The following is a 27,262-nucleotide window of genomic DNA, read 5'->3' as shown; positions in this document are numbered from 1 at the left end:
AATCTGTGGATTTCGAATCCACCACGAACGCTGTATTGTCTCGCCGTTAAATGACTTTCGAGTATAGTGTGTTGAAAATCTTCGACTGTTGTTATCTTTTGGAAAGTCGAAATTATAAATTTGTTTTGGTCCATGTTTAACTAACAGTTGACATAATTTATCAACATTTAAAATCTTTAATTTACTCCAAGTTGCCGGATCATCGTAACAAATTTTGAAAATTGATTTCTTCGGTACCAACTGTACCACCAGCCTAACATTCAGCTTCGGAATCGACCTCGACAATATCCAGAACAGTTGATGAAGATTTCACCTCTTCAGTTGTTGTTTCGGTCACTGTGTCCTTAGATATTTTATTAAGAGTTTCAACATTTTCTTTTTGACTATCTTCTTGACATAATGAGCGAGAGTGCATAGCACGCGTTCCTTGAGTGGACCGGGGTTCAAGCCCGTGACTACTAAATACGATAAATATTTGTATTGACGATTTATTGTAAACTCTATTGACCTGGTTGTCGTGCCAGAGTATAAACAGAAAAATTATTATTATTATTTAAGAAAGCACCTTCTTGTTTTTTTTCAAAACATTGTCTTTTTCAGCTTTTCGTTTTCTATATTGTTAAGCAGACGGTTTTTTGTTCATTTTGAAGGTCTGTAAAAAATATTTTTTGAGATATAATTATTGTAAAATAGGACGGATGAGTCCTACTTTTATTTATTTACTTTTATTTTATCTGTACATTTCAATTAAGTAGTCTTCTTATGTACATTTACTTCTCTCTTTTCTTTGGAAATGTATACTCCAAGCTTCTGCTTTGAAACTGTGTAATAATGCTTTGTAGCTGCATCCTCAGGCACGTTTCATTGCTGTTTTGTAGCTGTTAACAATAATAATAATGAAACGATAGAAACTACTCTCTCTCTTGTTTCTCCATCACATGCGCACCAAAAAGGAAAAAGAATTCCTAAGAAATAAATGAGGCAACTCGAAATTTTAACGACTGTAACAGAATTTGTCTTGTTTTGCGAATGACGCATCTTTGGAAGAACCCAGAAAGAACCAACAGAACCCAATGTGATTAAGGAATCACATTGAAAGATTTAAAAGCTTTGTTTTCACAGGGTTCAGTTATATTGTCCATTTGGACAATATTATATGATAGCGTGACTTTGATTGATATCGTTTTTTTTTTCTTTATTCCTTTTTTTTTTTTGGAAAATTGACATTATATGAATATGGTTGCTCCTGAAAACTCTTTTTTCATCCCCCGTGCTTCTATAAAACCATGACCATAATTTAGAAGAAAATTCAGTTACAAAAAAATCAAGCGAAAGAAGATGGTCAGCTAGTGCCGTCCGCATTAAAAAGAGAGTATAAAAATTCGGCAAGCTTTACTTAATTTATCTACGTGTGAAAGTGAAAAAGATATTTGCCAATTAGTGGCGAAAAAATTTGACGAATATGAAAGTGCATTATTGAGAATAATGGGACACAGAATAAGGGAAAGGTTAAACACAACGAGGGAATATCATCAGCACTCGAAAACAGATTGTAAGATGTAGAACCTTACAAATTAATTAAAATAAAAATATTTGGGTTTTTCCTCAAAGTAAGATTAAAATAGAAGAACGTTAGATTTAGAGATGGAATAATTTAAGCGTGAGAATTAGGAATGGTAGCAAACTATCAATTCCCATAATACAAAAAGAGCAAACAGGAACAGCAGGACTAGGTAAAGGGGTGTCATTTGAGAATAGGCGTTAAAAGGGTTTTTTGAAAACGAACAATAGGACGGGAGATGGGATTGGACAAAGCGCCTCCTTTGATCTAAAACACAGTCAGACCAAAACAGGAAGGGAGTGCTCGTTTCAAATTAAAACCGGCGTCAGGCTGACTGATATTTGAGTTTCTGATACTGTTAGAAAGAAAGGTGCGATAATAAAATGAGTGTTTGTGGAGGTTGCCGGTGGACACCGAAAAAAATAAGAATGTTCGAAAAAGAGGTTGGTTTGCGCGCTAGGGAGACAGCCTGGGAGAAAGGTGTTAGCGAATGAAACAGAATGTAAATTTAAACAGTAGGGGGAGGATTGGTTGGAGTCGTTGAGGGAGGCGTGCCAGGCTTGAGGTAGCGGTGTAGAGTTCTGGGAACAAAAAGAGAAAGAGTGCGCGAAAAAAGAAGAGGTGTTTTTTTGGAAAGAAAATGAGAAAGAGTTGAGTGAAATATAGTGAGGAGATAGCCGATGGAAAAAGTCGAAGTGAGGTTATCGGGAATGTAAGGGAGTGAGAACAGGAAGGAATAACGTGTAAGGAGTAGTTAAAGGGAGTTCGGCAAACAGGGATAATGAGAGAAAAAGTTTCATATAGATGACCAAGTCCACTGAGGAAGGCGATAATACCCTGAAATAGTCTCGAAAGCCAAAGTAGCAGCCCCGGAACAGAAAGTAGCAGCCCTGGAAAAGAAGGTCGCGGTCCTGACAGGCAGAGTAGCAGATCCCGAAAGCTGAGTAGCATTCCTGAATGCCGTTCGATATTCCCCCGTAAGCCGTAAGATATTGGATGGTGGAAGATAGCAGCCCTGAAGGAGGAAAGGATAGAAGGCCCTAACGGAGACATCCCGCTGGAAATTTGAAGTAAGTGCCAAGAAGGACTATAGGGAATAATAAGAGAATTATAGGGGAAAGTCATACGGGAAATTATACACTAAAATCTATGTATGTAGATGAGTATAGTGGTGGTGTTAGAACAGTAATGAACGGAGGATATATGGAGATGGTCAAATTACATATGAATGAATAGAAGTAAAGTAGTTAATATAGACGGGGAAATTAAAAGGGATAATTAAGGTAAATACTTTCATATATGATGATCCAGTCAGAAATGATGACCAAGTCAGAAAGTTTTTTTTGTTTAGTGCTGGTATGAACCAGATAATTTAGATAAAAGCTAGTTGATAGGATGGTTTCAGTTGTATCATGGTAATTTAGCCAGAGGAGATTTTGTGATTAGCATTGCTATATAAGAAGGAAGGATTGTATAAGAAAGTTGAATGTGGAAACTGATTGTGATCCCAAAGAAAAATTGATGATACATTAGAGAAATTATAATGGAATTCATGAAATTGTTAATATCTTTGTGCTAGATAAGTGATGTACATGGATATAAATTTACATAACCAATTAGTTCATACAATGTGTCATATCTGCGGTGTTATCGTGTTATAATATGTGCATAATTATTCTTAATTTCTTGTCCTGTATATATGTGTAATAAAGAATTGTATATAGCCTTAATGAAGTTGTGACTAGTCATTTTGAACACACAACCCAATCCGAAGGAGGAATATAGCCATTCCCAATAACCCGATTTCTTCTGTGAGATATACAAGTCAGATGCGGAAGGTGGGGTAAGGAAAAGAGAATAAAGTAAAGGTTCAAAATAAGAATATTGGCATTCGTACGGGTTAAAATATTTCCCCTCCCCACAAGATATACAGCATTAGAAGGTGGAAATCTTTTAAAATCATTGAATGGCCTTATTTTAGATATGAGAAATTAATTTGAAACTACACTAAATGAAGCAAAATTTTTAACGTAGGAAATAAAATACAAAGTTGAAATGAAAAGAAGGAAGGAAAAACGTAAAATTATGTATGATATCAAGAAGTTACTTTACTTGGAAAAGAAATGTTTACTGCTAATTCGGTAAATGTTATTTGTGATGAAATATTGCTGAAATCAATCGCCGAACGTGAGTCTACTGAGAAATATTTTCTAAAAGTGAAAGTGAATTTAATGCGGATATTGAAAAATTAATTTAATAAACAAAAATGATGTTGTGCAGATAAATTTAAAGATGAAGTTACCGTATTTTTAAAATTTTACAAGGAGGAAACATTTTAAATATGAGAGATGTCTATAAAATATAGAAATGACGCTTGACCTTCCCTAACCTTGAAACTATAACTTTGAAAAAAATTTTTTTTTTTTTTTTCCAACGGGTGTGAGACGATGGTCAGGCTTTTCTCAGTTAAACTCTCGAGTTTAACTGAGAAAGGCCTGACGTAGCCGAGTGGTCAGGGGCGTGAGCGCAGTAGCACGCACTCTTTGAGTGTACCACTAACGCCCGTGACTATAAAATACGATTAACGTTTTATTGATGATTTATTGTGAACTCCACTGACCTGGTGGTCGTGCCGGAGTATAAACAAAAACATTTATTAAAAAGAAACAAAATTGAAACAATTACAGATGATCGCATGAATCCGATTTTTGGGTTCAGACGAGCAAAGCGGATTACGATAGCAAAGGGAGCTAAGAATGGGGAGACGGAGTCCTCATTCGAATACAAAAGGAAGAGATCACATCTCTCATTTATACTATCAAAAAGGAAGAGAATATTTCGACAACGGAAATAGCGGACAGGAGTTGAATAGATGCTTCTCAACGATATTTACAGGACGATGGAATATCTGCGGACTGTTATTACGGAATAAGACTACTGTAAGTGAAGTGACGTAACGATCTCGGAGAAACGGTTGTCACAAAAGCTACTGAGGCTGAGGAGGCTCCGGGAGAGGATGGTATATATTCAGTTGTAGATGAAATGGCTGCATGTGAGTTTAACAAACGTTGGAAATGTTAATGAGCGCGTCATTAGACTTCAGGAAGATACCCTTCCGCTGGAAGTGCCAATGCACTTCTGCATTAGTGGAGGGAGGTGCAAGGTCAAGGTGTGTTTGTTTCAATTGCGGTCTCCAGGGTTTCCCCTATATGCCGCCGTAGCATCTGAAAAGGTGAAGGCCGGCAAGTGTATGTATGTAGGTATGTAAGTATGTGTCTTGTTATGATGAGTGTTGAGTGCCAGCACTGGCGACTTTGCAGCCAGGGGATACCTGGCCCCCTGACTCCCGACCTTGGCCACGAGGAGGCGCGCCAGGGTTCACTTTCTAGCTGAGACTCTTACTGGGGCTATCAGGCAAGCCTGGGAGCCCCAAGGGAAAGGAAGTGGGGATAAGAATTGAAGTATGGGGATTGGAGGTTGCATAGAAAAGGGGGAGATAGACCTCCCATGAAATAGAAGAGAGAAGTTTACAATAGTGTATAGAGAGAAAAAAATAAATAAAAAATATATATAAAAAAAATAAATAAATAAAAAAATACAACAATAAAATAAAAAATAAAAAAATAGATAAAAAAATAATAATAATAAATAAATAAATAAAAAACCTATATACAATGTTTACTGTTAGCTAAGTGAGTACAATCACCACTCCTGGGGGACTTAATCAGAAAAACCAATTAACACCATTTGAAAAGTATTAGGCCGCAGCAACCAGACACACTTGTCCAGTCGTTGTACAGGACTCAACCACTTTACCTCAATTTTTTTTTTTTTCCTGGTGTTATGATTATCTGATCTGACACTACCAGATTTCACTATTAAACTCAGAAGGCAAATAGCGAGGCGCTACCCATGAACAAACATAAGTAGCACCCTGTCAGCGTTTTACAACTCAATATCATATATTTACAACATGCACAGCCAGCTTTTCCTCTGTACACAAAATCGCTATTAATATCGTGATAGTCTTTACAAGTCACATTTTGACAGAAACCACACTGCTCGAAATCCACTAACACAACCAACAGATAACCTCTCTGTTAATTCTACTAAATCCAATTTTATATTTATGGCAAATAATCTACAAAACACAACATCATTACCATCGTGGAATCAACATATTTACCTAAGAAAAGAAAACTAAGGACTTATTTACAGAAAACATATTTAATGGGAAAAAAGAAAAAGAAGCATAATAGTTCTTGTCCTTGAACACAAACTCTGGATTACTTGGCATCACTCTGTACAGATCAACTCCAATTAGTCTCTTCCTACGTGCAAACAATTTATCTGCAAAATTACAGAAAGCTAGGAAATTTCTTTATCATTGACAAAACATGGTAGGTCATCTTCATTGTACACTTCTGTAAGAAGCTGTAGATTATTTCTTAAGTCTGTATAAAGATAGCAGTTAAATATTAAATGCTCCATGGTCTCAGGAGCACCACACTTACATAATGGAGAGGCAGCCAACCCCAGCGTGAACAATTGGGAGTTCAAGCTGCCATGCTCTGTTAGAAGAAAAGATACATTCAGACCTGGGCAAAACCAGGCCAACCGTTGCTTGGTAAATTCTAATATGTTAGGAAGGTATCTAAAAGTAACTTACCAACTTCTGCATTGGACCAAGTTAATTGCCAACTATTAACAAACTCTCTTCTAATTCTACAATTATCATCCTTAGTTGGTATGTCTAAATTAATTGAATAGTTGCTCACCCTTGCAGGCAGAGCTTTCCGACGATAATATTGTAAGTATTGGTAAATAACTTCATATTGAATGGGAAGTTTTCCACTCAGTATTTGGAGTGCCATTGTTGACACTTCTGCAATTTCTTGTGATTGCAAGAAGAAAGAAACGTTGTGCTTGAGTCAAATACTTCAAGACTAAACAGTTATTAACACGATAACCCTATGCACCTGCAGCATAACAAATTATTGGTATAAAAATACACTCGTAGTATAACTTTAAAGTTGCGGGTTTAATTCCCCAGACATTTTTAGTTATTTTAATGATTTTACCAGTTAAGACTTTTATTTTGTTCAGCATATTTTTTGCGTGGGCTACAAAACTAAATCTATCGTCCATCGTTATTCCAAGATATTTATACGTTCTTACAATTTTAATGGATTGATTATTAATTTTTACATTGGCGAGTCTATTCAGGTTCAAATAACCTTTCAAAAGCATTTGTTTAATTTTGTCAATAGAAATCTGTAGTTTGTGCATACTACACCAACCATCAAGGTCTCCCAAGATTTCGTTCGCACGTTCTTCAAGTTCCCTACGAGACTCTCCAAAAACCAATATGGTCAAGTCGTCTGCATATGCCGCCTTCAAAATTTTGTTGCGCTGTACCCCGAGCCACCCATCAAGAACCACATTCCAGCAGACCGGTCCTAGGACTGATCCCTGAGGGCAACCCCGAGTAACAGCACGAGTAAGCGAACAGACACCAGAATACACCACTAGGCTACGACCATGGAAATAATCAGAAACTAGACGATAAAGGGGAGCAGACACCTCGGCCTTCCGGAACCTCGCCAGGACACTTTGCCACCATAAGGTGTCAAAGGCCCCTTTGAAGTCCACAAAGAGGCCGAGGACATACTTGGAATCCGCATTTGAGACTGAATCCATTACAAACTTTATAGCATCAACAGTTGAACAGCCTTTTGTAAAGCCAAATTGAGTGTTTACTTGTAGATTTTTTGCCTTATAATATTTCATAAATCTAGTTACAATAACCTTTTCTAAAACCTTGCCTAGCACTGGTAGTAATGCAATAGGACGATAGGTGGATGGGACATTGAGGGGTTTGTTAGGATTTTTAACCAGAATTTTAAGATTGGCTTGCTTCCAGGGAGTTGAAAAACGCCCATCAGCCAAACAGGAATTAAGATTAACAATTAGTTATTGTTTGATTGTCCAGATTCTTTTTAATATTGCAACTTAAAGTAAATCTAAGCCTGGACATTTGTTATCCTTCAAAGAATCAATAGCTGCGCCAATTTCAAGATTAGTAAACGGGTGCTCATCAGTTAATCCAAAATACATCAAGTGCTCCATCCTTAAATTTGTTTGTTCCGTACTCTCTGGTACACAAATGTCTTGGCAAATAATGCCATCCAATATTGCATTCATCCACTCTGTCCAAGAAAGAGTCTCTTGCCCATCAGCCACGATAGACGAAACGATCTCACCAGGGTGCAATTTCTCCGCTACAGTTTTGTAAGCAAGTCCCCACGGTTCATCCTTTAGTGTAGATTTAACCAGTTGTTCCCAAGCATTCTTCTTTTCTCTATAAATTTGATTAAAGTAGGTCCGCCTGGCCAGCTTGTAAAGGTCGTCCAGACGGTCCACCTCAACCCTTGCCCTATTATTTCTCTTGGCATGCTGAGCATGCCAAGAGAAATAATATGGCCGAGCACTTTTCAGTTCATTTCTCAGATTTGTGAGATCCTGAGACCACCAGGGCACATGATTCTGTTTTCTCTTTTTCTTTGCGAGAGAAGCTTCACAGACCAACCTTATTAGGTCATTTGCGGCTTCCACCTGCTCCATTGCCGGCAGTTGCCCAATTCTCTCGATGTTATCAGCCGTGGCTTCTACGCACAGCCTGTTCTCAAAAGTTTCCCAATTTGCACCCTGAGTCCTGTACCTTGGAAAATCGTATGAGTTCCTTCTTGCCATACAGCCTGAATCTATAACAACTTCAAACGTTATGGGGTTATAGTCACTTGCTGACCATGCAGTTCTAACTTGCCAGTTTCTTATGTTTTGTCCAAATGTACAGTTGGACACCGTAATATCTATGAAGGATTGACCAGATGCTGAGACAAAAGTAGGGGGGTGCCCTACAGTGTTCCAAAGATGTAAGTTCTTAGTTCCTCTAATAACTCGCCTTTGTGATCTGTGAAGTGGCTGTTCCATAATGTAGATGCAGCATTTGCATCCATACACATAACTCTTCTACCCGCCAATCTGTGGAGAATATCCTCTACATAATTTAGGTAAGGCTCGATCTGTTGATGTTGTTGAGAGCATTGAAAATACAATGAAACAAAATACACCTGCCCAAACGTACCCTCCAGGCAGGCACAGGCAGAATGTGTCGAGCACAAGCGTGTTATCTTTGTGACAATTATGCCTGGATCAACTATAACCACGGCTGCCCAAACCCTGGCCACAGCGTTCCTGCCACTTCCAGTAGTTTCATTATTAGATTGTACAATTTTTGATGATAATGGTAATCCCTTTACAACTCCTTTATATGAATACACTTCCTGAAGGGCTAAGGTTTGGATATCGTGGTCAGAGATTATTCTAGTTAAGTCATTAAAGACCGCGATCGACCTTTGACAGTTCAATTGCAAAACTTTAATTGGTTCGCTAGTATTATGATTTATATAGCGATTGAATGTAATTAGTACGAGACTTGGTCACCTCTTGCGCGCGTATATACTCAGGACAGCCGTTGTCACGGTAGGAATGATCATCTTTCTTCTTGCGCATTTTACAGTTGGGACAAGTTGCAGGAGAAGTCTTGTCAGGACAAGACTCAATCTGGTGCCCCTGATTGCCACAGTACCCACAAGTATATTCAGGTTGATGGCAATTACGTGCAGAGTGCCCGTAGCCAAGGCATTTAAAGCATCGTGATGCTATAATAAAATCCTTAACTCCATGTGATGCCCATCCAATGTATACACGATTACCAGTATTCAATAGAATTTTCCTAATGTTGGCAGGGGTTTCAATGACCCAGTGAAAGTTATTCTTAATTTTAGACTTAATTTTAAATTTAACCTTGAGTAATCGGCAAGGTTCTTATCGTGTAAATCCTCAAGAAGATCATTATCAGTGATCTCTTTATTAACGTCATATATTATAAGAGTGGGATTCAATTTCTTAGGAAGGTCCACATTTAAATTGTGATCCTTAAACTTACTACACTTCTGTTTCTCAAGATCATTGTTAGAGGCATCCTCAATTACAATACCTCTATCTGTAACCTTTCTTATTGATTTTATCTTAATTCTCTTCAATTCTGATTTAAACTCCTTTGTCACCATTTGTTTTATCTCGTCACTTGTTTTGAGTTCACTTTTGTCATCAGCACGCACTAATACCGCGTGTCTGGTTTGTGTCCCACAGGGGATCGCACTCACATTAACCTGTTTCTCTACACCATAAGCAGCTACACCAGCATAGCTAGCTGCTGAAATTTGAGCAGGCAATGTTTTACATGCAATTTCAGTTTTTAGCTTTCCATTCTCAATGGTTAGTTCAAGTAACATGTGTTCCATGGAATTCCATACTTTGCCAACCTCAGCAATCATGGAAGGGGTAACCTTACTCCCATTCTTAAGAAAGTCAAATAAACTATTCTTCAGAGCAAAAACGTAATCAAGAACAGCAGAGTCATCTAAATGGACTGTCTCATTATTCTGACCATTATCAGTTACTTTTGTCCTTTCTTGGACCAGTGCAAGTGGGGGAAAATGTTGCCCTAAAATATCAACAATATTGATAGAAGGGTCCTGGAAATCGGCCAGTCCAGTCTCCGCCAGTTCCTGGGCAACGGTCAAATCCCCTGGCATGGAAGATGAGCAATTTTCGTCAGACATAATTACTAAAGTTATTGAGATGTACAGTAATTATATATAAGGTAGACAACTCTGGGCAGAAATGCTAATACACTTCTTTCCTGGACACTTTTTTTCCCAACTGGTGTGAGACGATGGTTATAATCGCCGTCCTCCCACGCCGTGCGCGAGTTCAAATCTCAGTAATTACGCTTGAAATTTATGTATTTTTTTCAAAATGTGGCTGAGTTCCTCGCTCTCAGATGTCTTTTTGTTTATTTTTTTTCTCCCTTAAACTCGGGTTATTTGTCCACCACACATCAAAGTGACCGAAGAATACAACACTTACAGGTACAATATATGCCTCATAGCCTCGGTGGTAGCTTTAGCTACTGAGGCTATAAGGGTGAGCTGAGAGTGGAGTTAGAACTTATTCTGGATAAAAAAAAAAAAAAAAAAAGACTTCCGGGATCGGTTCTGCAAATTGCAGCGTTCTCCAGCACCTGCAGGTAGATCTGATTGAAGTGTTTAAAGCCTTGAATGGATTGAGTAAGCTGAATATTAATGGCATTTCACGTTCTAAGACTACACACATGAAGGGGAATAAATTGAAGTTGAAGAAGGATGGTCAGGATAGATTTGCCTTCAGCCAGCGGGTGGTTGATGTTGGAACACGCTTTCATCTGTCGTTCATGTTGGAACAAGCTTCCATATAGAAGTGGATGGGTTGAGTAAATTCGAGGGAAAACTAGACAAATCCTTAGAAGGTATGGATAGGTATTTTTTTTTTTTTTTTGGCTGGTGCTAAATAAGCTTGTTTTCTTGCATCATTTGCCCATTACTACTGCTGCTACTACGATTCAGTAACATAAACGAGTGATAAGCATAATTAATTTATGAAATCAATAAAAAAAAAAAAAAAAAAATACACATCACAAGAAGTTTAAGTTCTGCCATTGTATTATGTTACACAGTCTCTCTTGAGAATAAATTGCTTGCCGCAGTTGAGTGGAGAGTTGATAAAATTCTTCAAAGCGGAACTGGGGGAAGTTTTTGGCAACGCGAACAGTGTAGCCGAATGATCAGGAGCGAGTGCAGTAACAGATACGCCCGTTGGGTAGACCGTGGTTCAAGCTTCGTGACTGCTAAATGGAATTAACGATTGTATTCATGGTTTTTTGTAAGCCCTTCACCTGGTGATCCTGCCAGAGTATAAGCAAGAACATTTTTGATTGGAAATTTTTTTCTGTGTTTTTTTTTTTTTTTTTTTTTTTTTTTTTTGCAGACGCAAAAATTTCCAGAAAGATTTCCAGTTTTCTTGTGAAATTTTTAGCTTTTTTCCTAAAAATATAAAATTGCAAAATTAAATACTACTCTTTAGGAAAAATAATAATATCATGTCAGTGTTTGAAAGATAACAGATTCTTCCTTCGCTTATTATTTTCACTGATTTGTAAAAAAGAAAAAAAAAACATTTGGAAGTAACTGAGTTGCAGGAACAGAGTGTGAATTTTTGTACATCATTTTATCTTTTATACAGATTTCCACGTATCTATCATGTATTTATCATTAAACATGCTCGTTTTATATGCCTTCAGTTTTATTCACTTGCGACTTATTCGATTGTTTTCAAGTGAATAACATTTATTTTTTGCTGAACTAAAGTAGGCAAAGTTTCATTATGATCTTTAACGAACGAATACTTTGAAATCTCTCGATTACAAGCATTCGATAATTTCTGGATTTTATTTGCTTCACTAGAAGCAGATAACCCACGCATGCGCATAGCGAGGTTTAAACTGATCCTCTGCCAGTCGGAAGAATGATTGCACGCGCGAGAGCAAAATTGGCTTCCTCCCCCTCCCCTAGTGTCGCGTGCATTTGTTAGGGGTTATTCACGAATGCCAGACACGAAGCTCAGCGTCATTTCGACTCTCGTGCAATGCTTGTTCCGGTGAGGAGAGAAGATGGAATGAGTTCTGTACGCTGTTCACACCAATCCGGATTGGATGCCACTGTCGAAACAGATCCTAGAAACAGTAACATTATAATTCTTTTGTATTTGTCGGTATATTCGAGTAAAATGTGCCGAATGTATCTCCTGTAAGGCATGATAAGCGTTCGGGAACATTACGGCAGTTATTATCTCTTCGTTCCATTGCTTTATATCACCGACATTAAATTAAATAACTTTGCGCGCTTTTGTATGCGCGTCGTACTGTGGCGCCTGATCGTGACGAGTGTGAAGTACCAATGCGTCTACTCCATGCCTCATGCAGGACCCCTTCGTTCGTGAGAGATCTACAAAAAAAAAGAACTTCTCTTTGCCATCGTACGATGACACCCTCGAAATTAGATTACACACACGGATTGGCATTACCAGTTGGGATCGACAGTAGCCGCCACTGGTAGATGCAAGTTATCGATAATCGAAAGTTGGGTAGGTGTCGGCGAACTGAAGCGTGTGTTTCGTGCAAGAAATTAAACGAAGGAACCACACTGCTTCGCGGTTTTAAATTAAATGTACTCAATTAAAACACCGGCACTGCTAAATGAGAGAAGAAATGAGCTTTTGCGTGGAAGAATGGCGAGGATATTTTCGCACGCTCTCCGTCTGTCTCCCCTAAATCGATAACTTGATTGTTGTAGATGCAAGAGGCGGGGCGTTGCCATGGGCAATGCAGCTTTTGGAATGGGCGAAATGTCGATCAATGGGGCTTTGGCTACACTCAAACAGGCGCTGCCCCGAGTCTATCAGACGCCTCGGTGCATTTTGAAAATACACCGAATTTCCCTGCCGCCGTTATCTCGTTCTTTTCGTGTTCCCGACCCCGCAGTGTTGCTAGTTGTTCTTTCTTTTGGTGACATCCTCAATCGACGACGCTATTCCGAGTCGCTCGTGTCTGTTGTTCGTATGGCGGACGGAGAAAGCTTCAGTTGTGCACTCCGGAGCAGCTGTCGTCTTCATTCGTAATGGAGCGGTTACCACTCTCGGCAGGAATGTCTGGGTCTTCGCCTCGCCGACAGGTGGTGCAGTACGTGGATTTGTGGTTTGCATTTCTTTTCCTCGTTTGCATCGAATGTGCGAAGTGTTATGTAATTCGCCTCTCGAGCAGCCACAATCGCCCGGGAAGCGTGTTATTCAACGGAAGCCTCGCGTCAGGTAGGATGTATTACATCGACTTCAGTCGATCGCCTTCTTATGTGGCTCGCTTTGTGCGCGTTTCTCCGTCTTTGGGTACCCTCTCTCTTCGCAAGCAGCTACAGTGCGGCAACGACGGCATCAGAAATCCCTTCGTGATCCACGTTGGTTCTGTGACTGGCGGATCCAGTGATTTCGGAGGAAATTACGTTAGCGTGCCCGTTGTAGTGTATTTCCGGCATTTCACGTGTTCTACTTCAAATTACCACACGAAAGCCGACAGCGAAAAGACTATTGCGGTGGTGGTGCAACAACGCCGTAGTGACGCCATAGAGGATCCGTCACCAGATCTCGTTGCGGCGCGCTGCTGGAGGAAGAGCGAGGCAATCGTCAACCTCAATTCGTTTCTTCCATCCGAAGTGAAACACTGCGACTTTGAGTGGGGCGAGCCAAACGAACCTGACTTCCGAGTGGAGCAAACTGGGCGTCACTTGGTGGCCAAGAAAAATGTGTGCGTCAACTCTCCCTCTTGGGAAATGCGCGTTCCCTTCTCTGTAAGGTGTCAGTTTTATGACATCGCAACACCCCACGAAATAAACCTCTATCGCTACTTTTCCAGCGACGACAGTATCGTAGACAGCTTTCGGTTTTCTAGAAACAGACGACAGGCCCACAACAGGCCACCGTATTTTGAAAAAGCCTTTTATGTGGTTAAGGTCCCCGAAGAAAGAGACGAGGGTCAATTGATCATTGCGTTGACCGCAGCGGACCCCGACAATGATCGTTTAACTTACTCGCTGAATGCCGTAAGGGACGCTCGCAGTCAACGAATCTTCGCCATTGATGAAAAGTCGGGAGAGGTGCGAACTCGTGCTAGACTCGACCGGGAACACATGGATATTCATTACCTTAGGGTAATTGCCACGGACAGTGGTGAGCCACCGGAAAGTGCTTCGGCAGTTCTACAAGTACACGTGAAGGACCTAAACGATCACACGCCTACCTTTGAGAAAGATTTTTACGAAGCCGAGATACGGGAAATGGCTCCGGTGGACTCGACCATCATGACTCTCCGCGCTAAAGACAAAGACATAGGGGAGAATGCCGACTTAGTATACAGTATCATGAACCCTACAGGAGAGAACAACTCCTTTCGTATCGACCCTTTTAGCGGCGTTCTCACTACGGCCGTGAAACTGGATCGTGAAACCACGCCATCGTATACTCTGCTAATACAAGTTAGTGACCAGGGCAACGATCCTCAGAAGAAGTCGTCTGTCACTACTGTCCGCGTTAAAGTTCTCGACGATAACGATAATTATCCCCAGTTCACAAAGGAGCTTTATACGGCAAACGTTCCCGAAGACATAGACTGGTGGAACAAACCAGAGGTGCTTACTGTTCAAGCTGTCGACAGAGATGAAGGGCAGAACGCGCTGATAAGATATAGCATAATCGGAGGTAACACTCAGGCACATTTCAAAATCGCGGAAAGTACAGGGCGATTAGCGGTGGTATCTCCACTAGATTACGAATCTGTCAGAGGCTATCGTCTTATGGTTCGCGCCCAAGACGGAGGCCAACCTTCAAGATCGAATACAACACAGGTCATCGTAAATGTAATTGATGCTAATGACAACGAGCCAAAATTCTACAGCCCAATTTTTCACGAATCGCTTTCTGAGAGTGTGCCTGTTGGGTATCAAGTACTTAAAGTTGACGCCTACGATCCCGACGACGGAATTAATTCTGAACTGTCGTACAGTATTCACACCGACGATCCTCATATCTCGTTTGGTATCGATGCCGACACTGGTTGGATCAGCACAGTGAGGAAGTTGGATCGCGAAGAAAGGATTCTTCACAATTTTACTGTGGTGGCCACTGACCACGGCAAACCTCCCCACACAGCAATCGCATCCGTCATCATAAGAGTTCAAGATGTCAACGACAACGATCCAATATTTCATCCAAAAATTTATCACGCCTCTCTCTCGGAAATCGATCCGCCTGGAACTCGTGTACTTAGTGTTTCGGCAACTGATCGAGATGAAGATCCACGCCTAACGTATTACATCGTTAATGGAGACCCTCGTAGAAGATTCAACATTATCAATCAAAACGGAGAGGGATTGATATCAATTTCCCAACCTTTGGATTTTCGTCTAGATAAGGAGGTCATTCTCACAGTCAAAGCTACCGATTCTGGAGGACGTTCCGACGCTGCTCTAGTCTATATCAACGTCACCGATGCCAACACGAACCGTCCGCATTTCGAAAAGGCTCCGTATTTCACAATAATATCTGAAGATGCCGCTATTGGAAGCACCGTTCTCGTCGTGGAAGCTTCGGACGAAGACATCGGCGAAAATGCTCGTATAACGTACATGTTGGACAACGTTCCAGAATTCTATATTGACCCGGACTCGGGTGCTATTGTGACTCGTCGTCATTTAGATAGAGAAATATCGGCAAGTTACGTGCTTCTCGTTACTGCCCAAGATAATGGAGTTCCTCCGCTTTTTGACACAACCAACATAGAAATTGAGATCACGGATGTTAATGATAACTCTCCTGTATTCTTTCCTCAGATTTATACTGCAACGATTAAGGAGGATATCCCAATAGGATCCAGCGTTTTGCATGTTTCAGCCACCGATAGGGACTCTGGGCTCAATGGACAAGTCAGATATACTTTTAAAGGAGGAAATGATGGAGATGGGACCTTCAGAATTGATCCGACGTCGGGAATTATTCGCACGAGCTTACCTCTTGACCACGAAACTCTATCTGTATATCATTTGCTAGTATTTGCCGTGGATAGAGGGTTGTTACCGATGTCTTCTGCCGCTTCTGTTACTGTGGTTGTGGAAGATGTCAATGATAACCCACCGAGATTTGAGACCGACATCATTAAGATGTTTCTTCCAGAGAACACTCCGATTGGTTGGACGGTGGGAGAAATCGTTGCTCACGACCCAGACGAAGGTCTGAACGCTGAGATTCAGTATAGCATAGTTGGCGGTCCTGATTCCGACTCCTTCGAACTTATTTCCCTGCCAAGTCGTCCCGCGAAACTATTAACTGCTACTCACCTGGATTATGAGTCGATCCAGAAGAAATACAGCGTGACAGTTCGGGCGTCTTCTCCTCCACTGCGGACTGACGTTGAGATCGAGATTTTTGTGACAGACGTCAATGACAACGCCCCAACCCTCTACGATTTCACCATCATTTTCAACAATTACAAACATCATTTTCCTGTCGGTCCAATTGGCCGAGTTCCCGCTTTCGATGCCGACGCAACTGATGATCTGCAGTATAAGATCTTGTCTGGGAACAACGCAAACCTGTTGACCGTGAATTCTACCAGCGGAGAAATCGCATTAAATCGCGATTTAAATACGAACGTTCCGCTCCATGCGTTCATTGAAGTGAGCGTCTTTGGTAAGTAATGAATCAAAAAGATTAACATTCACCGAAATTAATTTCTCATGTTAAGATTAATAAAATAGGACGTCGATTATCCGGAGTGGCTGGGACCAATTTTCCGAACCACTCCGGATAATCGAGTGGCTGGGAAAATGAGTACGTATACTGCAGAGTGATATTTGACCTGAAATCGATACGAACATTATCATACTGCATTTTGAAAAAAAAAGAGGGAAAACAAATGAAATTTTCTTTGTCCTTTGGTTTGCTTTCTGAGAATGGTACGAGTACTGCGTAAATTTCGAAGCAGTGCCTCGTCAACAAAACGAAAGCGGCGTCTCCTTGTGCCGTGTAATCGAGATTCATTAAAATTGATACTTCAGCACATTTTTTTTTACTTTTACAGTGAATGATTACTGCAAATGAGTAGGGGTATGCTAGTCGGCAGAAAGCAAAAGAGGGCATTCTGTTCTGAGTAATTCTAGGGTCTCGTCTAAGGAACGTTCCAAATTATAAACCACATCATCCTGTAACGGATTCCACGTATTTCTTCGTGTTATCCGACTTCTGCGCCATGCACACCTCCTCGCTAATTCGTCTCCGAGAGTCTCCTGTATTTTCAAGTAGTTTAATGAGAAGCCGCTTTTAACGCCTTGAAACGACAACTCCCATCGAATACTCGCTACTTCTAATTTCATTTAGCCAGGTGATACCCCCTAGAACGAACGAACGTGCCAGCTATACTCAGCGATAGAGGCGACATCTTAATCTGACTTGTCAATTGCGCTCCACCAAAATCGGTTTAATGGAATTAAATTATTTTTAGAGAAAATTCTAATGTGAAATTGGATCTACCTATTTGCGTTGATAAAAGTCACATTTCGCTTTATTTGGCACTATTACCGCTCTGATAGTGCGAATACCCTGTTGGTAAAAGCCCATTTGATAATCGCATTTACGAATTCCATTATGACTGAAGTACTGTATTAGGCGCGCAGAATATGTGAATTTGTTAAAACAATGTTGCGGTAATAGGAGATATCCCGCCCATACTCTTTTTTAAAAACTGGAAGGAGCAGGAGTTTATCATTGCTTTCCTTTCCGACTTTTAAACATGGGCATGTGGGGATTATCTGCTATCTGCACAAGCGATCTGCTATCTATTATGCTGGCAACATCTCCATTATGCAACGCACACAGATATATATATATCCCCTGTGCCCTCGTTTAAAAACTGGAAAGCAAACGAACCAGGACATTTTGATCGTTCAATTTTCGCAGTTCCCAACAATCGTTAGCGGTTGTAGTATTAAAAGAAATCATCTGAGGAAGAACTGTGAGAGCTTGTCCTCCAGACAGAGAAAGCATTGTCTGGAGGACTAGGAGTCCAATTGTGTAATCAGTACCCGTACAACGCGCCCACGCTGTAGGTGTACTGATTGCGTCATGCGTTGCTGCGACGTACGTCATTTCGTGTCGCATTTTCGTGGCGATTTTTGTCAATCCACGGACGCAAGTTACTCCCATGTGAAAACCGCCTGGGGCGTGACTAAAGAAGTTTCACTTCAAAATTGACGTGGCTTGGGTTCCGAGAGGGTGTGCAGTCCTGGATCGTGGAATCGTCTTCTGTTTTCAGTGGACATGTCACGAATCAGGATAGTCGCCTACTTATTTGGTATGGTTGTTAACGATCGCTTGGGAGTCATTCGCTAATGTGGCTGGTCCCCAGTATTTATAACTTCGCCACAGACCTCTACAGGTGGCGATGCGGATAGTGTGTATGGGTATCCCTAGCGTCCCACTCCCGAGCGCATTTATTGTTTGCGGAGTAGTGGACTTCCCATTTGAGCTCCGTGGTGAGCGGAGAACTCGAGAACTGAAAAAAAAAAAAAAAAAAAAAAGTCATAAATTTTGATAAAATTATTTCTTCTGGAGCCCCAACACGGTCCATATCAGAAAATCAAAACGGGCAAAACAGATAATGCCAATGCTGCAAAGAGAGACCCCGAACTGAAGAAGTGTCAGGTGCCACTCCAAGTGGGATCACTTAAGTTAAGAGGCTTCGTTCTGGGGATCTCTTAACTGAAATAAAAAAATAATAATAAATGACAGGCACTCTGAGCAGATACTCCGAGTAACTTCAATTGGAGGAATACCGATTATCGGAACGCCACGCAGAATACTAAATTCATCGAGAGGCGTCATCTCAGAGTTGGGCCTTCTTCCTGTTACTGAGGGGGATAGCGAACTAAAGTGACAGGAAGTGAGAGGAGTTAAAAGAATTTTAGTGCGAAGGGCGATTAGAAACCTCATCCTTACGTTTGATTCTGTAACTTGATAACAACCAGGTACATAAATTGCACAGTAGGGCTGTACATCCCAAACATAGTGGGATGTTTCGGTTTGGAAAAAAAATATGAACATTCGCAGATAGGTTACTGTGGAGCACAGCGCCTGCCTGTGCTCCACGGTGCGGTGCAAAAAACCACGAAAGCAATGCATGTACAGCCACCAAACTGACCTGCGTCAACTGTGAAGTGAGCAGCCTTCATACTCAAGGGCATGCCAGTGGTGGAAGCACGAAATATAGCTGGTAATGGCGATAAGTCATATGCTTAGAAGGATGCAGGGAAGCATGCTATTGGAACTCAAACTGATTTGACAATCCCACCAAAAGAATCTTTTACTCCTATTTATTCATAATAATAATAAAATTCTTTAATAAGTTAAATAGTATACATTCGTGATTACATGCACAGATAACCAGAGGAATCTTACAAAGCATTAACTGTACAAGTGACCAAACACAGAAATACAAAGTTAAGCTACAAAATAACCATTAAAGACATATATATATATATCAGAATAGAGAATTAATCGTATAGAAAGAAGACTACTACAAATTAGGCATAACATAAAATGACATCATTTTATGCATCTCTCTAATTTACATACAATAAGATAAGCCAAGCCATCAGCGCGATATGACTGATCAATCGACCACAGGTCAATGTCGACGTTGAGCGAGCTGAGAGTGTCCAAAGTCACATTTGGGAAATATCTCTTGAAACTCTGTAACCTCCAGAGCGTTGAGCACAAAGAGTGGGTACTGCGGAGGGGTCATACTCACGACACATATTACTGTGCTGTGAGTATGCGTCAAGTGTGCCGCGGAAAATGCAAATTAAAAAAAAAATAATAACTCCAAGTTTTATAATAAAAATTAATTCAAACAAAATTTTCGTTTATTTACGCTGCGCCGATCCGAGCACCTTCCGGCGGTCAATGTGACGTAACCTTTTGGTTCCTGGTACTAGATCTGTTCACCTATACCACACAAATAATAAGTACAGTATATTATTAGTATACCCAACAGAAATAATTTCCAGTATGTGAATATATGAGCATTGTAGTGTACCGCAAAATTTTATCGTCTTTAAAGTGCGTCGCAGCAGAAAAGGTTGAGAAACACTGGTGGAGAGTACAGTGTGTACAGAAATGACACACAGGACGGAAGGGGGTGGATTGTACTCTTAGTTAAGAAGGATATTAAGTCTAAGGCAATGCATCCTGTTGACATGGGTCACTGGTCAGTGAAATTTTGACACGAGCACTAGGAAAACAAAAACGACAGGAGTGTTTTTAGGCCTGATTGACCGTGATGAGTATGATAAACAACTATGCAAGGAAATAGAGTGGGCCAGTAAATCAGAAAGAATGGGGATTTTCCATATATTGAATGGAACTTGTGGGTGGGTCATTCACACACTAGCGAGACTTTTTTGGATTCATTGCATGATTTTTTATACAGCAGGATGTTAAAGAGGCAACAAGAGGAATCAACGCTCTTGATCTCATTGTTAATGTACTAAGAATCTGCAGGTAAAAGGTCTCTAAGTGGGGTCTTTTACCTGCAGGATCACAGTGCTGATGTCGTATTTACTTTAAGACATATCTATTGTCAAGAGTAAAGGGAAGGACTTATGCTTTCATAAGGGTGACTACAACGGTTTCAGACAGTTTTAAATTCTATGCAGATGATATTAAAGTAACTGATGATATTAAAACATATAAGTAACTGATGATATTAAAGACAGCGAGTTCTAAATGGGAAGCATTCGAGGAATTAATCGCAGAATCTTTACTTATATGATCAGTAGAAGGCAGGAGTTGAATCATATTGGACCTCGATGCCGATGATTTTACTGATGATGATGATCCTACTCAGGTTCCAAACTGATTATACGGTCATGCATGAGGGGTTCTTCAGGAAGGAGAATGCTAGAAGTTCTTCAAAATCTAATGGGCTAAATGATTTTGTGATAACTGAGAGGAAAGTGGAAGAAAAATTGCCAAACATAAAAAAAGGTACCCGGGGTGGATGGGATCTAGCCAATTCTATTAAGGGAGGCAGCAAAGGCGATAAGCAAATTGTTAGCCATAATTATGAGTTCGTATTTGGATTCAGGAAAGGTCCCGAAGACCTGGAGATGTGCGAATGCATCCCCAATTTACAAAGGGGAGAGATCAAAGGGTGACGCGAGTAATTACAGACCTGTTAGTTAAACTTCTGTTTCAAAGAAAACCTCAGGAAGGATGCTTGGAGAATAGATGTGCGGAAATTTCGTGTTCGGCCAGTGGGTGGTTGATTATTGGAACAAACTTCCATCTGTTGTGTAAGTGAATTGGATTCTTCTTTAGTTCTTCTTGAATAAATTCTAGAACTAAAAAAATTAGTTGAGACGATTGACAGATAATGTGGGATTTTTTTTTTTTTTTTTGTTGATACTTTTTAAGCTCGCTTTCTTGCATCATTTGCCACTACTAATGCTAAGGTAATATCAAATGGAATTATGTGAGCTTCAAGCAGACCTATTCATTGTATTTAGTACAGAAACTGGAATGGAATTATTCGAACTTCTAGGCTAAGGAAAATATTCCAAGTTGAGAGATTTTGGACTACAAATAACATCTATGTATGGGATTACTGTACATACATCTGCGAACGATCATTTTTTTAATATGAAATACATAAAATCAAAATACAAGAGCTGCACCACGCTTGAACATATACTTCGACTCGCAACAGCAAACAGCGAAGTAGATATAAAAGAACGTTTTACCGAGCAGCTTCAACCACACTGCTCCCATTAAATTTTTACTAATTAAGTATCGTTATTATCACGATCACGCTGTGACCTGATTGAGGTAGGCAGAGAGAACCGAGCGGTCATATCTTCCTACCTTAGCAATATGTACTCGTCCATTCGCTTGTCCCTTTTCGCATGTCCTTCGATTTTTTTACAAAAACATTGTATTACAGTAATAGCTTTGTCAAAATTAGGCGTTACCCGGTATTTTATAAATAAAAAGAATTTATGTCCTACCATGAATTGTTTTTGTTATTTTTAGAAAATATGATTTTTATTTATCATATTATTTCCTGTGGCCCGCAAAAGAATTTAGAGAGAAAAATTGGCCCGCTGGCTTATAGAAGTTACAGAGCTCTGACCTAATGGCCTACATATGTTAAGTGCGACTGCACGTGATTGTTTTTAAAAATTATAATTAATATGTTTTCATAATGTAGTTCAATACTTTTTGTGGTCCGTGGCTTCTGCTTCGAATTTGAAAAAGATTGAGAAACAGTGATCGTACTTTTCAAGTGAAACTTCTTTAGGCGCGCTCCAGGCAGTTTTCAGATGGGAGTAACTTGCGTTCGTGGATTGACAAAAAATGCAACGAAAATGCGACCGTTGCCATAAGTAAACGCATTACAAGCATTTTGAACAGCATTGGTAAGGTAAATCTGTTCTATATATCTTTAATTTTAGAGCCTGTGGATAACATTCCTCCTATTTTCGCTTATTAGAATCGCCGTTAATAGAATTAAAATTCAATTCGTAAACGTGATCACAATGACCGGCCCCAACTACATATCGTATGGTGAACGGCATTTTGTCATGGAGTGTCCATCGTACAGTGAACCAATCGTAACGCGGCAATCCACTGTAGTGAGCGTTGTAAAGCGTATAGAGCACGTATACACGCAATGCGACCACCAAAATCACCCCCATTGAGTATAAAGGAGACATCTAAGCTATTTCGAAAGCGAAAAAAAGTACAGCGTGCGATGGAATTAAACAAAGAAGCCAGAGAAGATCCATTCACATCTTTAGAGCCTTACATCTCTCCAGAAATGTTAGAAGTGAATTTGGAAGAAGGAATCACGGAAGCTGATACTGCAAATGAAAACGATGAAAAGTCCTCGATGTCCAATCTTAAACGAAAAGCGAAGAAGCCAAAACCGACTGCCAGAAGTACTTCATCAAATCGATCAACACGTAATACATAGCAGGAGCAGCAACAGGATTTTAAAAAACACCGAAGCATCCACACACAGTTTTAACGTACATTCCTGCATAGTGATTTCGGTTCATCTGCTCCGTGTGTGATCGGCTCTGGTTCAAGGACGATGTGAAGATTCGAGAAGCTCGAGATCACTCTCTTCTTCAAACAGCATTTCCAAATCAGGATGTAAGCCAAATATCGGCCTGTAACAGCTGTCGTGGCTCTCTCTCAAGAACAAAGTAATTCCGGCTCTATTGAAGTCAAATGGTTTTAAATATCATCCGATGCTACAGCACTTGCCGAAACTAGATTTGGTAATGGAACGTCTCATATCCCCATTCATAGATCGATACGGGATCATCGGTCAAGTAATAAATGTTCGCCTAAAGAAGTTTCACCTAACTTCCGCTATGCGTTCTCGGCACACACACACGCACAATTTTTTTATTTGTGTATGTTTGAACCCCAAAATGCCAAAACGCAAGTGTAAATTTCGTGATGAATTTTCTGAAGAGTGGACATTTATTAAACGAGGAAAAAGTCCTTTTTGAAGCTCTTTGTGCAGTATGCAATTGTTCATTCAATATCGAAAATGGTGGAAAGTCAGATATACACCAGCATATACTAACAGCTAACATAAGAGATGTATGATTTCCTCAACTAGTACCAAAGAAAGTGATAAAATAATTTTTTTTTTTTTTTTATTGAGAGAAATTCAGCTGAAGAAGATAAAATAATCGCTTCAGAATTTGTAATGGCCTTCCACACTATATATCATCATCAGTCTTTCAGCTCAAATCATTGTTTGAACGTACTGCTACCAGAATTATTTTCTGCTTCCAAAATTGCAAGTAAATTTTCAAGTGCCAGGACGAAATCTACCGCAATAATAAAAAATGTAATAGCTCCTTTTACTATTACAGAGATTATCAAAGATCTAAAGCCTTTTTACGGCATAACCACAGATGCAAGTAATCACAACGCAGAAAAAATTGTCCCTTTGCTTGTGCAATATTTTTCTCGTGAGAAAGGCTCGCTTATAAGGCTATTTGCGAGTAAAATCCCTTCCAGATGAGACTTCAGAAACAATAGCAAATTTTGCAGAGACTCTCTTATTGAGTTAGGAGTTCAATGAGAAAAATTGTACTGCTTTTGGTGGAGATAATACAAATACAAATTTTGGCGGATGTTTGCGTAAAGGTGCAAGCAATGTTTATTCAAAGTTAAAGCAAAGTATGAATGAATCTATGGAAGGTGTTGGCTCTCCTGCCCATATTCTTCATAATGCTGCTCAAACAGCATCTAATGTCCTTTCTATTCTCATTCTCATAAAATTGTTCTCTTATTTCAGCATTTATACTGTTCGAACTAGGCGATTAAAGAATTTTTGTGATTTTGTTGGCATTCCATTCAATTCTCTCGCATTCAAAAACCCGTTGACTCTAACAAATGCAGTTGAGAGAATCCTCAGTTTATTTGAAGCACTGAAATCATACTTTAATTTTGAAGAAAAGGCCTCAAAAATTCTTGTTGACTTTTTTAACTGGAAAGCGTGATTTCAATTATTGAAAACATCGCAATATTACAATAACATTGAAAAACACGTACTGTACGTTCAATTTTTGGCGTGTCATAACAGTTCAGTTTTGTTACAACAAATTAAAAATAGAAAGTTGGCGCTTTCGTAGCGAATACTAAAAATCAAATTTATTAACTTTACGAAATATGGATCTCCAATCACGGAAATTATTTTACTGCAAATGGCAGTATTGTGAAGAACGTTCCATGCATAAAAAAACAAAAAACAATGCAAATCGATGACCATCTGAAAACCACATTGCATACTGTCATAGAGAGAGAGAGAGAGAGAGAAACAAGAAAAAATTGCTAGGTCACTTGCCTTCAACCAAGCTATATAACGCAAGAGAAGAGAAGAGAAGGTAAAATGATGTCTCAAAATACAGTGGGAGCTCTATATAACGACTCCAGGAATGATAAAAAACGGTCGTTATATCGGAAGGATGTTATATCGATCGTTCATAAAATCAGGAACAAAACAAGTAAAAGCTTGAACATTTAATGTAATTCTATCAATTAAAAGACAATATAGTATAATCTTATTTACAATATGTACTGCAGTAATAAACAAGAAAATTAAGATTTAAAATTTGCATTGATTGTAGAACGCAGTAAGGTTACAATTAAATCGTAAATTTCATAGGATACCACCCAGGGGCGCATTAACCTATAGGAAAAAAAGACATCAGATCTAGACCTAGATCCCCGATCGGAGGGGGCTCCAAAATCACTGTTTCAAAGACTCATTGCTGTTTTTTACCAGTTTTTTTTAAGCGATTTTTATCGGAAACTGACCTTTCTACCTGCCAAGGGTAATGAACTTTACTTGAAGCTTAATTTGAAAATTTACGTGTTTTTTTTTTTTTTTTTTTTTTCAAAAATGGTTTTACTGATTTTTATGAAATTTTGTATTTAGTTCTTTAAATAGTTGAGTTAATTGAAAAAAACAAAAGACTGCCTTGGAATGGAATTTGGAATTGAAAATGGAATTTTTAATCTAAAGACGGGGGCCCCCAAAATCCATGAAGGTATAACGCGCTGCTGTACATACCTATCAACACTTAACAAGATGATTGTTTCATACTTTAAAATAATCTGTCTAAACACGCTTTTTCAATGGTAGATCATGTTTTAAAAAAGGAATTTTAAGGTGCGCGATAGCAGTTATTTCACTTTCGAAGTTAGGCTGCGCTTGAAAAAATCAACGTACAAGTTCTGATCCTCGATAAACAGCTTTCATTGAAACTTCTCGTTCAACCATAGTAGGTTCAGCATCTTCATCACTACAAATTTCAGAAGATTCCATTACATATGCAATGAGTTCCTCTTCTTTCGTGCATATCCTGAAACATTCAATGTCCGTATCCACTTCTGCATAATCTTTGAAGCTTAAGATTTCCTGTAAGTTTAGGTGATGACGCACGCACATGCTCAACCATTTCTTCCCTATTATCGCACTGTTCTTCTCAATTAATTAGAGGAAGCAGTGTGCAGTTCACACATTGCATCATTCAATGCGGTATATTTAGCATGTTTGAAGTATTTGGCGATCACTTTTTCATCAACTGCATCCCATGCTGAAACACATTGCCTGCAGGAAGTTGATTTCGCATTGATTTTTGCTACTGAGACAGCACAATCACTTCGTCAATGAGAAATTATGGGAGTGAAGTTGAAAAAAATGTAATTAATGACGTTGATTTAATGTTTATATACCCTATAATCTTAAAGGAGGCGGCAAGTGAGTGCATTGAACCATTAAGGCTAGTTATGAGAGCATCACTGGATTCAGGAGAGATTCCGTTGGATTGGTGTAAATTGGAACATAAAAGCGGTTCTAGGAGTGTAATGGGAAATTACCTACCGGCCAATCTAACTTCAGTAGTAGGGAAAATCATGGAGGCAATGATCAAGGGTGGAATTCAGGATCATTTAGATGGAAATGGAATTCTGTAGGATACACAGCATGGTTTAGTAAAGGGATTTTTTCTCTAAATCCACTCGTGAGGTGGATTTAGAGAATAATTTCGACATTGTTTATTTAGATATCAGCAAAGAATTTGACTCAGTCCCACATGAGCGGTTACTTTATAAGTTGGAGCAGGCTGGAATCATAGGGAAAATCCTTAGATGGATAGCACGATGGCTTGAGGGCACCAGGCAGGGAGTTGTGATAAATGATTATTCCTCAGATTGGGTTAATGTAAGAAGCGGGGTTCCCCAAGGATCAGTATTGGGACCACTGTTGTTTTTGATTATCTTAAATGACATCTATGAAGAAATATAAGGTGTGGTGTCTAAACTTGCAGATGATGTAAAATTCAGTAGAGTAGTTAATGATCGCCGCCAAGCAGTGCTTCTTCAGAGTGACCTAGATTCCAGGATGGTCAGAAAAATGGCAGCTATGCGCTTTAATTCAACAGAATGCAAGGTCTTACATCTCGGGAACAGCAATCCAAAAATAACTTACACTTGGTGGAGTTGAACTAAAGTCAGCAGTGGAGGAACGGGACTTGGGAGTTACGATACGGTCAGATATGAAGTTGTCCG

General features: G+C 39.6%; 1 protein-coding gene across 1 annotated transcript in view; it reads left to right on the top strand.

The window, feature by feature from the left end:
- The first annotated feature begins 13,182 nt into the window (after nt 1–13,182).
- The window catches only part of LOC150078573 (protocadherin-like wing polarity protein stan), a 570,595-nt gene continuing 556,515 nt past the window's right edge, over nt 13,183–27,262 (top strand). Inside the window, exon 1 of the mRNA XM_090384617.1 lies at nt 13,183–16,798. Within this exon, the coding sequence (XP_090240743.1) occupies nt 13,183–16,798 (3,616 nt within the window). The remainder of the gene's footprint in view (nt 16,799–27,262) is intronic.

Source organism: Mastigoproctus giganteus, chromosome 11 (assembly GCF_048544385.1).
Source record: "Mastigoproctus giganteus isolate SK-2022 chromosome 11, ASM4854438v1, whole genome shotgun sequence".
Classification (NCBI taxonomy): Eukaryota; Metazoa; Arthropoda; class Arachnida; order Uropygi; family Thelyphonidae; genus Mastigoproctus; species Mastigoproctus giganteus.
This window is presented reverse-complemented; position numbering and strand designations above follow the sequence as displayed.